The sequence below is a fragment of the Patiria miniata genome, unplaced genomic scaffold, assembly GCF_015706575.1.
Source record: "Patiria miniata isolate m_02_andy unplaced genomic scaffold, ASM1570657v1 HiC_scaffold_4, whole genome shotgun sequence".
Classification (NCBI taxonomy): Eukaryota; Metazoa; Echinodermata; class Asteroidea; order Valvatida; family Asterinidae; genus Patiria; species Patiria miniata.
The window spans coordinates 11,681,253-11,694,822 of record NW_024037071.1 but is presented as its reverse complement, the minus strand read 5'-3'; the positions used below and the strand labels follow the sequence as shown (position 1 = coordinate 11,694,822).

The window sequence follows — 13,570 nt, the reverse complement described above, 5'->3', positions numbered from 1 at the left end:
CCCCTTCCCCCAAAACCATGTGTTTGTGTCAGCCAATCTTGAGCATCCAATACAAACATATCCACAATCTATTTTTAGAACCTATTTCTGCCGCACGCACTTAAAAAAAATAGGTCAACACGAACGCAAAGTCAACGTACATCGACGGAGTTGAAAACAGAAAGAAAGAGATGTGATAATGACAAGACCCAATCGAAACATGAAAACCACTTTGTTGTGCAAATTAAATAGTAAACTTCTGGTTTTGGAAATACATGATTTAAAGCATTACCATTTACCTCGTGTTTTGACAAACTCACATAGGCCTACGGTTTTGCATTTCAACAATTTATCACATTAAAGCAAACTCTCCCCGAACACACAGAGTGAGAACGTCAAAGGTACTCTAAGATAGCTGATGTGCAGATATTATGCACCGCGGGGAGTGCGGGGACACTATGCCTCAAAGGAGTAGTTAATATTTAATATACCTCGCTTGTGAATTAGCACGTTAGATATGGCTATAGTCAAACGATAAACATCGATACAGTTTGCTGTAGAGTGTCAAGAGACGATGGAGAATCAGTGAAAACTGACTATTAAGGCAGCAACATGTTGATGACAGTGATCTCCTCCTTGGTTCTTGTCTCCGTGTTCTTCCGGGGACTCGGAGCTGTACCACCCGCTGTCCTGGTCAATTATACCCGTCCAGGAGATCTCATCATCGGTGCCGTGTTGGCTTTTCATTTTGACGACTCCTGCCGGTCAGGATTGACATTCCGTCAGGTTGAAATCGTAGAGACGCTTGTGTACACTGTCGAACAGATCAACAACCGATCGGACATCTTGCCAAATCTCACCCTTGGATTCGACATCAAGGAAAGCTGCTACCAAGAAGATGCCGCCCTCTGGTCCCTGTTGTCTCTTCTTGGTAAGTACTTTGAGTCTCAGAATGGCCTTACCCTTCCCCCTCCTGACCAGAAGAACTTTGGCACGCTGCTAGGTGTAGTTGGCACTTCTCGGAGCACGACCAGCATATTTAACGCCAAGACGGCCCACCTGTTTGATTTGCCGATGATTTCGCATTATGCGACGAGCGACGAATTGAGTGACAAAGCCAGATTTCCAAATTTCCTCCGGACCATTCCCCCGGACAAGTTGCAAGCCAGGGCCATGGTAGACATTTTGGAGAAATTCGGCTGGACTTGCATTGGCGTTCTGTACACATCAGATGCTTACGGCATACGCGGATCACAGGAATTGCTTAAACTTGCGGACGAAAAAGAAATGTGTGTCGTCTTTTCTAAGTCTGTGACTGGAAGCAAGCCTACACAGTCAGAGATCGCAGAGTTGCTTTCTAAGATTGATGAATTTGAAATTGTGCATGTCATTATTATTTTTGGTGGAGAGGAGATGTACGATATACTTGAAGAACTGGAATGTCGTAAGCCAGGTTACAGGGTTACGTTGATCTGCAGTGACGGTATTCACGGACGGAAACTCTCTGAGGTCTATCTAGGTAACATGACGAAGGGAAGTTTGCGTCTGGAGCAGCATCGCAGTTATGTACCCGAATTTCAAGACTACTTTAAAAGTTTGGAAGCTGCATCACAGGTTAGCCCCTGGTACAATGAGTTGAAAGACTTTATAATGAAAAGTAACGAATGTGTGAATTTGACACTGTGTTCCCTCCCTCAATACGCTATGATTGAGAGTACTATTTATCACGCAGTGTACGCCTTTGCCTATGCTCTGGACGATTTAATACGACAACGGTGTAGTAGTAGAACCACTGATTGTTCACACCGCTTACACAATATCAGTGGACAAGATCTTTTGCCGTATCTGTTCAATGTGCAGTTTGAAGGCGTAGGAGGACCGTTCGAGTTCGACGCTAACGGAAATGCGGAGGGGGCGTATACAATCAAGGGTCTCTTAGAAGAAAATAACAAGATAGAATGGCAAGATGTGGGACTATGGGACTCGCACCGGACGCAGAAACTTTCAATGGTGGATGCAGCTATTCTTTGGCCAGACGGGACGCCGCAGTCCCATTGCAAGCAGGAATGTCTCCCCGGTCAAATTGCGGTTCCTCTTCAAGAGAAATGCTCTTGGGGTTGCCAAACTTGTTACAAAGATGCTATCGTGGTGGATAATGCATGCGAGCAGTGCAAGAGAACCCACTGGCCCAGCACAAATCGTTCTGCCTGTGAGCCCATCGTCCCGGCTAGCGTGGCTACATATGAAGTCATCATCGTCGTTATCCTAGTTCTCTGCAGTACTGGAATCGCCCTAGCAGGGCTGAGTTTTGCCGGTCTATGCTACTATCGCCATCACTCCTTGATCAAGGCTAGCAGTCGTGAGCTCGGTACCGTGTCCATCGTGGGAACGATCTCGGCCTGTCTTGTTCCCTTACCGTTACTGCTTCCGCCTTCTGACCACACGTGTGCGGCAGCGGAGGCACTAGTCTCCCTCTGCTTCACCATGACTTACGCACCCACGTTACTCAAAGTCAACCGTATCCATCGAGTGTTTCAAGCCGGTAGAAGGTCGACTAAATGCCCTCGGCTGGCTCGACCAAAGGAGCAGATCTTCATAGCATCGATTATCGTTCTCATACAGGTAAGGAAGCTATGGCTTCTCTTTGTTCTTGGTAAAAAAATAACCTGCATTATAGCTTATGTATATAGGCCCAAGTGTGCCTTCTGTTGAAAAAAAACGTAGGCCTGAAATAGGCATAGTCGATAACTTGTCATATTTGATTTGATGGTTAAAAAATACAAGTTTTTTCGACCAGCTATTAGTTTCACAAGCAAAGCAATGGCTGTTTACTGTTAACTTGATCTCAGTATAGCAACACGCAGACGAACACCGTCAGAAATGGTAAGACAGTTTTAGAGAGAGTACAATGACAATTTCACACTCTGCGTCAACGCAAACGTGAAGGAGTGCCAGTGCGAGTATTCACGCTTCCAATTGGCAAACTTTGATCCGGTTTGATCCGATTTGTAACTGAACTCCGGCTGATTTCGAGGGATTTTATTTTTTTATTTGTGTGTGTGTTATACCCATGTTTTTAATTATTGGTATGAAGTATGTGGTTCAATTGGACACCTAGATATAGAGAGACCTAAATTCATTACGCTTCTTCAATATCAGTTCTCTTCCTCCCGATCGGCATTTCACTGAGTATAGCGTATCTGTAGTTGTGGGTCTGTGTGGGCACGACCAATTTGAGAGGGGGTTGACAACAAACTTACAGAATGCCCACTACGTGCTGGAAAGGAAGCAATTGATATTTGTCTCCGGTCAGCCGACCGCCGCAAAATCAAAAAGGTCCGGGGGGGGGGGGGGACTGGAAACGTTCTGACTTGTCGAGGCGCCGTGTTCGAAGCAGACGCAATTTGACATTATAAAAAGCCTGAACAAATCTCCGTCAGTCGATTGGTGTCATTGAAATATTTGTGCCAATCCAATCGAACGGCGAAAATAGCAGTTCCATTGCACGGTCACACCTTTGGTGGCTCTGACCAATCAGATGACGTGGATTTGATAAAACAAATACTGAATGATTCACACGCACACAGTAGACATTTTCACCCAAAAATTATAATGTATGCAATAAGGGCCATGAGGCGCGGAAGCTAAGCGAGTCCATCGAAAGTGTACAGGGGTCCAAAATTCGGGTCAATTCTCTCAATTTGTGCAGGATTTTTTTTTCTCGAGAGAAGCCATTAAAATCGTCGTAAGTAATATATATATATATACTATCCAGTATAATTTCTGTTTTTTAATGCACAAAATAAATATAAAAATAACGTTTTCGTGCCGTGCGCACGATGTCCAGGGAAATTAGCAGGGCTCCTTTCCGCACGAGTGAAAAAAAATCCTGTGTGATTCCACTGTGATTCGGGGTTCAATCCATCAAATTGTGGGCCGAATCGCGGGCTGAATCACGGGCTAGTGACGTACCACGTGACATCGTTTGTGCCGGCGCAGCTTCGCCTCGTGGAATGGAACATTCCATCTGTCACCTCATAAATATTGTTATTACTCATGCCATGGTCCAAACAAAACTGACCCCAATTCTTGATAAAAAGCACAAAGGAAGGGCAGTGGTGTTTAAATGCTGGTGTTTTAGTTAAAAAAACAAAAACAAAAAAAAACCCCAAAACCAGCAGTTTGTCAGTTTGTTAGTTCGTCAGTTTGTCAGTTGGTCAGTTTGTAGTTTGTAAGTTTGTTAGTTTGTCAGTTTGTTAGTTTGTTAGTTTGTCAGTTTGTTAGTTGGTAGTTTGTGGGGGTGTTGGGGTGGGTTTTTTTTTTGGGGGGGGGTTGTTTTTTGGACATTTCTTTTCATGTATTACTTTTCCGACAACTGTATTTATGTTGTATTGTTGACGAATATTAAGAATTGTAAGGATTTTAGAATTTAAAATAGTTTCTAAATTACTATATTTTAATATTAATTTGATACCTGTAAGTGGCGGTTAATAGCTGTTGGTTTCATTAAATAAATTTTAAAAAAAATGCGAAACAGAGACAATAAAACTCTTAGGGTCGGAGCTGAGGCATTTAAAAGCTGGAGGCAGACAGAAATGCTTGTAATCGTTGGAATTATGTTTTAAATTTGACATAAATCGGAAATGGTAAATGACTCAAGCAGCTGAAAAGCGAAATAAATTAAAGAATCGGGTTTTTTTTACAATCACAGCAGCCTGTGTATGACTTCAAATTGTTACAAAAAATGCGAAAAGCCAAAAGGTCAACGTTCAACTACAAATTTCCACGAGATTTCACACACTTAAGCACTATCTTTCAAAAACAAAGCCATGACCCTAAAAAAGTCTGTGACAATTTTAAATACCTCAATATAATTATAGATACACCGTTACACGTCAGCAGCTCCACTTCAAAATCAGACTTATATCCTCAAGGAAAGAAGGACAAAATGTTAAAAATATAACACAGTGATGCTCACATTGGGCAAGATAGTCGATACCTCAAGCTTCGGAGTTAATCATCGTCGATCGTGCTGAAGGGCTTCCATCAGTGCAAAGCTGTCATAGTTTGAGATTAGAATCAACAAGAAGGAACCTCCCAAATGCTGTGTTTTGTAATAGGATTATATCTGCATCGTTCTGTTCTTTGCTCTATCAGCCGTGCGGTTGCGATCGCCAAAGCGTGCCGGTTGTTAAGCAAAGCTAATCCGATTACGCACTTTGACGCTGTAACAGAGCAGTGAAATTCGTGAAAACCCCCAAAATGGCATTTTCACTGTTGTGTTTCTCAGAAAATAATTATGCTCAGTATGATTTAAATGTTAAATTATAACCGAAGAAGAAATTCTAAACTTCAAGTCAGTGAAAAAAAATCGTCGTCATCGATGCCGAAACCTCAACTGAACTGGTTACTGGTAAAGCTGACCTTCAAGTCGGGAAGAAACTGTTCGAAAACTTCCCTGAATCTATGTATTTATATAAATTTATAGGAATTTTTCCAAATTGTTATTGCACGATTAGTTGAACACTTATATCGTCTAACTATATTCCAAATTTCAGCTTAATCTGTCGTTGCAGCCGCTAGTGTTACAACCAGAACTATCTCCATGGAAAATTCCGAGGAGGATTTTCTGCCAACCCAACCTACGTACATTGTTCAGCAAAGCGCCTTAGGCGGTATGGTTGACCGATGTCGGCCACGCCAATAACGTATGGTAGAATAGCATATTCATTAGCGTCACTCAGCGTGTTTTGGCGTGGGTCTCGGTATCGACCAATGGAAGCCGGCAAAAAGGGTGATATTTATCAATTAATAACTCGTGAAGGAGGCTTTTCTCCAAGTTTTACTGCACACCATAATGGATAGGAACTTATTAAGCTCCGTGAGGCTTGAAAATGTTGACAGATATTGCAAACGCCAGTGTTACAACTTTCAAAAATGCACGTAGCCAGGCCTATTTTTCCAATTGCAACGAAAAATAATAAACATATCACAACGAGTTTTAGCACATACTTGGATTATTATAAGGGAAATAAACCCTGAAAGTTGCATGAAGATACGGTCTTCCAAGCAGGAGAAATTAATTTTCAAAGATTTCACCCGCCAACATGAACATGTCTGTGAACATGTAGTTTCATTCAAAATAAAGTGTTACGTATAACCTTTAGAAATCGCCCTTCGCAACCACATGGCTGTTTACACGTAAATTGTAGAGGGCCGGCATGTACGTCTACATGCTGTACAGCGTCAGTTGGTGAAATCAAAAATTCTGAGAGAGACCTATAGAACTCAGTTTTAAAAACTGTTCTGTGCGCACGGGTGTGGTGTGGTATAGGCCTTGTTTTCCATATGTGTTTTATGGCACATTGCGGTATTTTCGTAGGCCCCGAATTTTTCGTAGGCCCCAAATTTTTCGTAGACCCTAGACACAGCGCCTGTACTGTGCCTATTGGGTAATCCGGGCCTGGTCGATCCTGGTGAGCTGCCGGTACTAACGCAACCAAGGTACGGAATAGTCTGTTGCCTGGCCATTTCATGTTATATTAAATTAGTGATTACTTTTGTATTTGGTGTCTAGGGTACAGATGGAATCGACGCGTGGCGTGACATCGGAAAACACATGTTTTTTTTTTCAAAGTTGTATTCAAGTTATAATTTTACCAACCACCATGCCGGATTACACTTAATATGAGCAAAATAGAAAAAGGAGAATTGGACGTAATATTTAACAAAGAACGTTAAAGCACGTAATATAGGCCGACATTTTGGAAATAGAATTACCAAGCACATGATATAAATACATTATACTTGCTATTGCAGGATCGAAAATAAGAATATATAGCAAAACGTTTTTCGCAATTGGGATCTTATACCCAGAACTATCCGTTTTCTTAAAGTATTTCCAATCGTTGATGTTCTTTATGGTTTACATGCATACAGGTTATTATTTGCTGATCTCGTTTTCAAGCAAAATAGCTTTGTGAACACGAACAGGTCCATGACACTGGTATCCACTGCGAAGGTTTTACGTTTATCGAGGCATATCTTGTGCAATCACGTTTCCACGATCAACTTATTAACCAAAATACATCAATATTACAAATTACCTAAACCTAAAGACACTTTGGTCACGTCTGACCCTTCTAACCAGTCCTATGTAGTTCCAAAAAATCACGTACCTCGCCTCCTTCTTTCTAAAAAAACAAAGGTCCAAAGGCTTTGTCATTAATTTCTATACAGCGCGTCCCAAAATACTTTTTTTTGCGGGGCTCTAGCGTCGGCGTGGGAACACAAACCGCCAATATTTTTATACAATTTTAAAGCTTGGAATCTTAACTTTATTCCTATCAACGGTTTAATATTTAAAAGATTTTAAAACTTATTTTGTGTTGAAATATTAAGGCATGTCGAAAACAAACTCAACCGATTGCAAGGAAAATCGATGATGCGGTACATCAGTTGCAAACTCGAGTCACACTTTGAGCGCGCTTTTTGAACTTGCACGTGAATTTCAAAATTGAAGTTGAATCGATGAACGATATTGTGAATTCATTTAAGGTGTGGTCCACGTGGATCGAAAAGAATAGGAAACACAGAAGGTAAAAGGCATCGAGATCGTCACATCATGAATATAAGCGAGAAACAAATGCGCATGGTTGGTTTTTCTTGAAATCGGTTGAGTTTGTTTTTGACATGCCTTTATTTGAACACATAATTTCAAAACCCGTTTGAAAATCAACCCAAAACTTACCAGGGATAATGTTATAAGATGCCAAGCTTTAAAATGATATAAAAATAATGGAGGTACGTGTTTCCGCGGCGATGCTAAAGCCTCGCAAACAATGTTGTCGGCATTTTGGTTTATACGTATGCTGACTTATCATGCTTATGGGGCACCGGGAAGTTCCCGGCGGGAACAAAGGGCAGCAATAGGGACAATATGGTACCCTACAAGTCGGTCTTTAGAAATCTCAGTACCCCATAAGTAAAACGCTAGGGAGTTTGAGATTTCAATAGGAACAAAGGAGAATAAAAGAAGGGAAGTCAAGTGGACAATTGTGGTACCCCATAACTACCCCGAAACACGGATGTGTGGACGCGCTGTATTTCACTATACATTGTAATTCGAAACTTAGCTTCGCGGAATCATTAAGATAAGGGCTTAAATTAAAGCTTTGGCGGTAGCAGCTCGCTATGATTGTACTCCCCATAATTATTCTTACATTATTTTAGCGATGTCTTAAGCCTGAACGTGAGATCTTTTCCTGCCACCGTTGATCGAGTCCTTTATTGTTTCATCTTCCAAGGAGGTTGTCAAAATCCATACCTTATTATTCCAAATTGTTATTATTGAACGAGAGCAGAGTATCTGGAAGTATACTTCGATTCCAAAGTCCCCAAGCTAATCTGGTTGGAAACAGGTTGTTGCCCCAGTACGTACCTGATTTATTCAAAGCAACTAATGTAAGTATATAAATTGACATTGGCTATTATACTTGGTGTGTATCGCTCAGCTAATTTGCAAGAGTGCCGTCCCGATGGTCCAAATTCTTACCAGCCAATACACTTCTCATTTCCATGCCATTTCCAATCAACTTAGATACACATTCGTTTTCAATGCTACCATCCATTTTCCCGTTCCCACGTTTCGTATTTTACCCACACAATTCTCCAGTACAGTTGTTGAGAAGTGAAATTGTTCCTAAGACATTCTAGGCCTATCCAGTGAAATTCCTCGTCTTTGTCACTGACGAAATAAGTGTCATTTGATAACGTTGTGACTTACTTTCCATTGTTAGCTACTATAAAGGTCGTCTACGCACCCTTACGATGCACACATGCGAAACAAATTCAACCAGACGATTTCGACCTTTCACGTAATTTGATAAATAAAGACTGTGGTCACCTTGAAAGAAGTCTAATTGTTTTATTGAAGCATAAAAAAACGAGAGAGACGTTAGTGTCCCTTGTTGACAACTGATAAGTATATTTTTGTATGGAAATGAATGTTCATGCAGCTTTACAACTCATTCGATGGATGAAGTCCTGAAACCATCAGGGTATTAATAATGTAAAAGCGCTTTGATCTTAGTTAAAAGCGCTATATAAGTACCTGTTATTATTATTAGTATTTTAACCTTTTCTTCCCAACTTCTTTGTCTAAACACTATCTCAGTTGTCCGTAAACTGCTGATCTCAGAGGAGTCTAAGAAAAGGGTCGAAATCGTGATCCCGCTTGTTATGACAAAATGGCAATTGGTATTAAGGTATTAAGTAAAAGTCCATTCCTCACAGTTGGCAAATAATTCACATAATTGGACATCCTGCCTGTTATTTTTAGGTTGAAACATCTGCAAAGCAAATGTTTGGCCGGAGAAAAGTTGTAGAAGGGGTGTTTAATTCGATTGCGGTTAAAAGGAATAGGCGCGATTGAAAATGATTTTGCTTTGCAGTGCCATGCATACATACGTACGTCCACCCAAGCCGTCACATCTTGTTCGTTTTGATTTGTGCATTGTGTTCCATGGCATACACCGAAACGGTACAAAATTCAAGATGTTAAGATTCTTGACTCCGCCTTCTTTCAATCTCGCATTGCTAGGCCTATATTATGATAATAACGACACAGCCTATACTTGCTGGAGATATATAGACGGATTATTCTGTTTTTGAGTCAGAAACGATGCGTATCGTCGTACGGTGGAGATCGTTGTTACACCGTCATTGTGAAAACGTGCCGCAAAATGTTTGTGTTTGCGTTTGCCGGACTCGTACTTTGCGCTACTGGACAGGTTCCACCGCCGGTTCTGGTTAACTTCACCGTGGAAGGTGACGTTACCCTGGGCGGGATGGTCCCGTTCCACTTTGGTTCATCCTGTCAGGGGCCGTTGGGGCGGACATCGGTGGAGGCTGCCGAGACGATTGTGTTCACTGTTCGTCAGGTGAACGAGCGATCAGACCTGCTACCAAACCTGACGCTGGGGTTCGACATCAGGGAGACATGTTACAACGAAGACATGACACTGTTATCCGTTCTGTCTCTTTTGAGTAGCTACTCCCATGATGACCCAGTTTTCCGAGTGACGGGACGTCACCGACCACCAGCTACCGGTAATTTGATCGGAATCATCGGCACTGCACAGAGTGCTTCCAGTCTGGCAGCAGCCAAACCCATCAACCTGTACGGTGTGCCCATGATCTCTTACTCCGCTACCAGTGACGAGCTGAGCGACAAAGATCGATTCCCGTACTTTCTGCGTACAGTGCCACCAGACAGGTTTCAAGCCAGGGCAATCATGGACATCCTAGTCCGTTACAACTGGATCTACGTCGGTCTGATCTACTCGCTGAATACTTACGGTATCCTTGGCACTCAAGAGCTGTTGTCATTAGCAGACAAAGAGGGAGTCTGCATTGCGTTTTCTATCGTGGTAAGAGAGAACGCTGCCCCCTCTGAAATCCAAGAAATTGTTCAGAAAATCACTACACATCATCGCGCGAAAGTTTTGGTGATGTTCGGCGAGTTTGTTGGCATGTACACCGCTTTGCAGATATACCACAATGAACACCCTGGCGAAAAGCGGACCCTGCTTTGCAGTGATGCCTTCGGACAAGATTTGCATCAATACGACATCCTAAGTATGATTCAAGGCAGTATTAAAGTGAAGCTTGATTTCCAGAAAATTCCCGCGATTCAGGAGTACTTCAGTGATGTGTTGAAGCAGAGTGGGCTAAGCCCTTGGTTTGCTGCTTTCAGAGAGACATGGATGACGGCCAAAAACTGCTCAGACATCTCTACATGTCCAATCTCATTCACGGGAACCTGGATGCCGATTTACAAATCGGTGTATGCCTTTGCTTACGCGTTGGACGACATGCTGCGTGACCTGTGTCCTGAAATGACGGTCAATTGCGTGACTCTGACGGCACGTAATGTCACTGGTAGGGACCTGTTGCCATATCTCCGCAATGTGACCTTTCAAGGACCGGACGGTGAGTTTCATTTTGATTCGGACGGGGACCCAGCGGGCGCGTATCTTCTCAGTTCAGTCGGGGTAGACCAGCAAGGGGAAATCGTTTGGCACGACATCGGGCACTGGGACTCTCATTTTGAACAACACTCCCTGAAAATTGACGACAAGAGGATCGAGTGGCCGGGGATAAAACCCAAAGCACCGATCTCAGTTTGTCGAGACGAATGTCAACCGGGTTACATTGAGGTCCCAGAGGAGGAGAAATGCTGCTGGACGTGTCGTCAGTGCGTCCCGAACGAGAAAGCGGTTAACAACGAGTGCATACCTTGTCCTAGCCACTTCTGGCCCAGCGAGGACTTCACGACCTGTCAGCCCATCGTCCCAACTATTATCAATCTAAAGAATCCTATCATCCTAGTCCTGCTGATCCTATGTGGACTGGGAGTCTTGCTGGCCCTAGTGAGCCTGACCGGCATGTTCATCTTCCGTAAACATCCTCTGATCAAGGCCACTGGCCGTGAGGTTAGTCTTGTCACCCTTCTTGGGACCCTCCTAGCCTACCTGACCATCTTCCCGTTCCTGGACTACCCAACCGAGGCGTCCTGTGCAGTGGGTGAGGCTATGGTGTCCCTTGGCTTCACGCTGACCTACGCTCCCACTCTGCTGAAGGTCAACCGGATTTGCCGGATTTTCCAGGCGGGAAAGAAGTCCACAAAACCTCCCCGTTTTGTCCGGCCCAGAGACCAAGTTCTGCTGGTCGTCCTGCTTACTGCAATCCAGGTATTTTTAGTTAGGGCAAATAGCATGCAAATATATTTTAAAAAGCGAGCCATTAATAGATAAGGACAAACAACAAGCTAATCCAAATATTCGTCCGAAATTCTTTTCTCCGAGGGGGAAATTAGCGCGAATGATTTTTAACTTTTTAACTTTCACACTATGCTGTTATTGCTTCAAATAAACCAAAAACAATAAATTGACAATACCAGAGAATGTAGCTGCATGCACTACCAATTAAGAACCGAATAAACTTTTCTGTTTGGCTACACATGCATGGCTTATTTTGGCAACGACAAATTTAAACATTCAATATTTGGTCATCTGACCCAAGTAAAATCAACAAGATGAGATCGCTTGCAAACAGGGGTCAATCAGAAAATGAGGCATCGTATGCTAATAAGAAATTCCCGATAAATCATTCACAAATCTTGTTTTCTTTATTGATTTTGGACGGGTTTCATACTTATCTTTCTTAACAACTGCACAGATTGCGTACTGCATCATTGCCGAATGTTCTTACATATATTCCAGCACATTTTATACAGGTGTATATTATCAATATTGAGGTTTTCCATTCACCGACTTTACTTCATAAACACGGTAGTTTTCTCAGTGCTGCCCATCATCATGGCTTGCGAGAAGAAATCACAAGTGATGCGAGTCTTGCACAGCAGCGGGTATCGCAAGCAAGCACTTTCGTAGGATGGCATTTCTTCCAGACGTGATAGGACGTCTGTTCAAAGCATGTGGTCGTTGGTTCGAGTCCCACACGTGTGAGCATGTTATTTTTGTTGCCCGTAAGCTCTTAGACATCATTAAGTATGCAATGTGCTTACGAAGGTATGTTTACTTTATTTATTTATTCCATTTCTTTACCCACGGTATACCCAAACAGTTTTAAACCTGGTTTCCATTGGGACCAACATATGTTACAATGAATAATGTTCAGTAAAGGTAACCTTATAAGGAAAAGTGAATTTTTGAAACGTACGACGAACATTAATATATATATACAAATACAAGTACTACATGTATATACACAACACAAGCTGATTCAAGTATAGAAGTGCAAAACCAAATATTGAATTTACATTCGAATTCACATTACGAAGAAATTCCATTCAACAAGACAGTGCTTGTACTAGCTATATCGGTGTTCGAGTGGTAAGAAGTCGGTACGAGATTCACAAAGTATAAAGCATGTGTTTTTTGCATGCTTATACACATGTATTATATACGCAACTATCCCTTTTTCAACCATGCTTGAGCTCCATGTAGATTGATCAGTATAAAACATGGAATCGACGAAGCGTGGCATCACCACCGATCAAGTGTAATGGATGGCATCCGATACTTCGCTGAGCAATTTATCGTGGCAAATAACGGCCATTAAAGATTGTCAAATGATTCATGGCAGATCATTTTCATAGATGGCTCGGCAGGAACTTTTTAATGAGATGCAATTTATCCATGAGATTTTGAGCGAGCGCTAATATAGATGTTCCCAGTTACTATAACGCTCGTATCAAATTCCATTAAACGATGTTTAAATTTCTTTCCAGGACGCCGTTAGGCTTCATTTAGGCTATCAGCTTCGGTCCAAAAATGGGGCCAGCGGTATCAAATGATCGAAAAGAGCAATGTTCATAGCGATTTTTGGCAAGGTATGCACATCTAGAATGGAAAGGTGTGTGATAGCTTTGAAGTGTGAGCGGTGGCATTTTATGGATGTTATCACTTATTTTTTTTGTTCGAAAATGGCCACCAATATCCTTGAACTGGATTAATTATATATGGTACAAGCATGTTTTGGCTGCCATTTTTTTTTAAACAAGTGA

The 13,570-nt window shown here is 42.2% G+C and overlaps 1 protein-coding gene across 1 annotated transcript; it reads left to right on the top strand.

Annotated features, from left to right (window-relative positions):
* Window positions 1–591: 591 nt before the first annotated feature.
* On the top strand, window positions 592–13,360 carry LOC119740123. Its single transcript, XM_038215329.1, has 3 exons — window positions 592–2,601; window positions 9,657–11,732; window positions 13,295–13,360. The coding sequence occupies exons 1-3, from the start codon at window positions 592–594 to the stop codon at window positions 13,358–13,360; spliced, it is 4,152 nt and encodes a 1,383-aa protein (XP_038071257.1).
* The last annotated feature ends 210 nt before the right edge of the window (window positions 13,361–13,570 follow it).

Coding starts and splice junctions, on each gene's coding strand:
- LOC119740123 (XM_038215329.1), top strand. CDS start 592: ATGTTGATGACAGTGATCTCCTCCTTGGTTCTTGTCTCCGTGTTCTTC. Junction 2,602..9,656: donor CGATTATCGTTCTCATACAG/GTAAGGAAGCTA, acceptor TTTTTGAGTCAG/AAACGATGCGTATCGTCGTA. Junction 11,733..13,294: donor TCCTGCTTACTGCAATCCAG/GTATTTTTAGTT, acceptor ATTTCTTTCCAG/GACGCCGTTAGGCTTCATTT.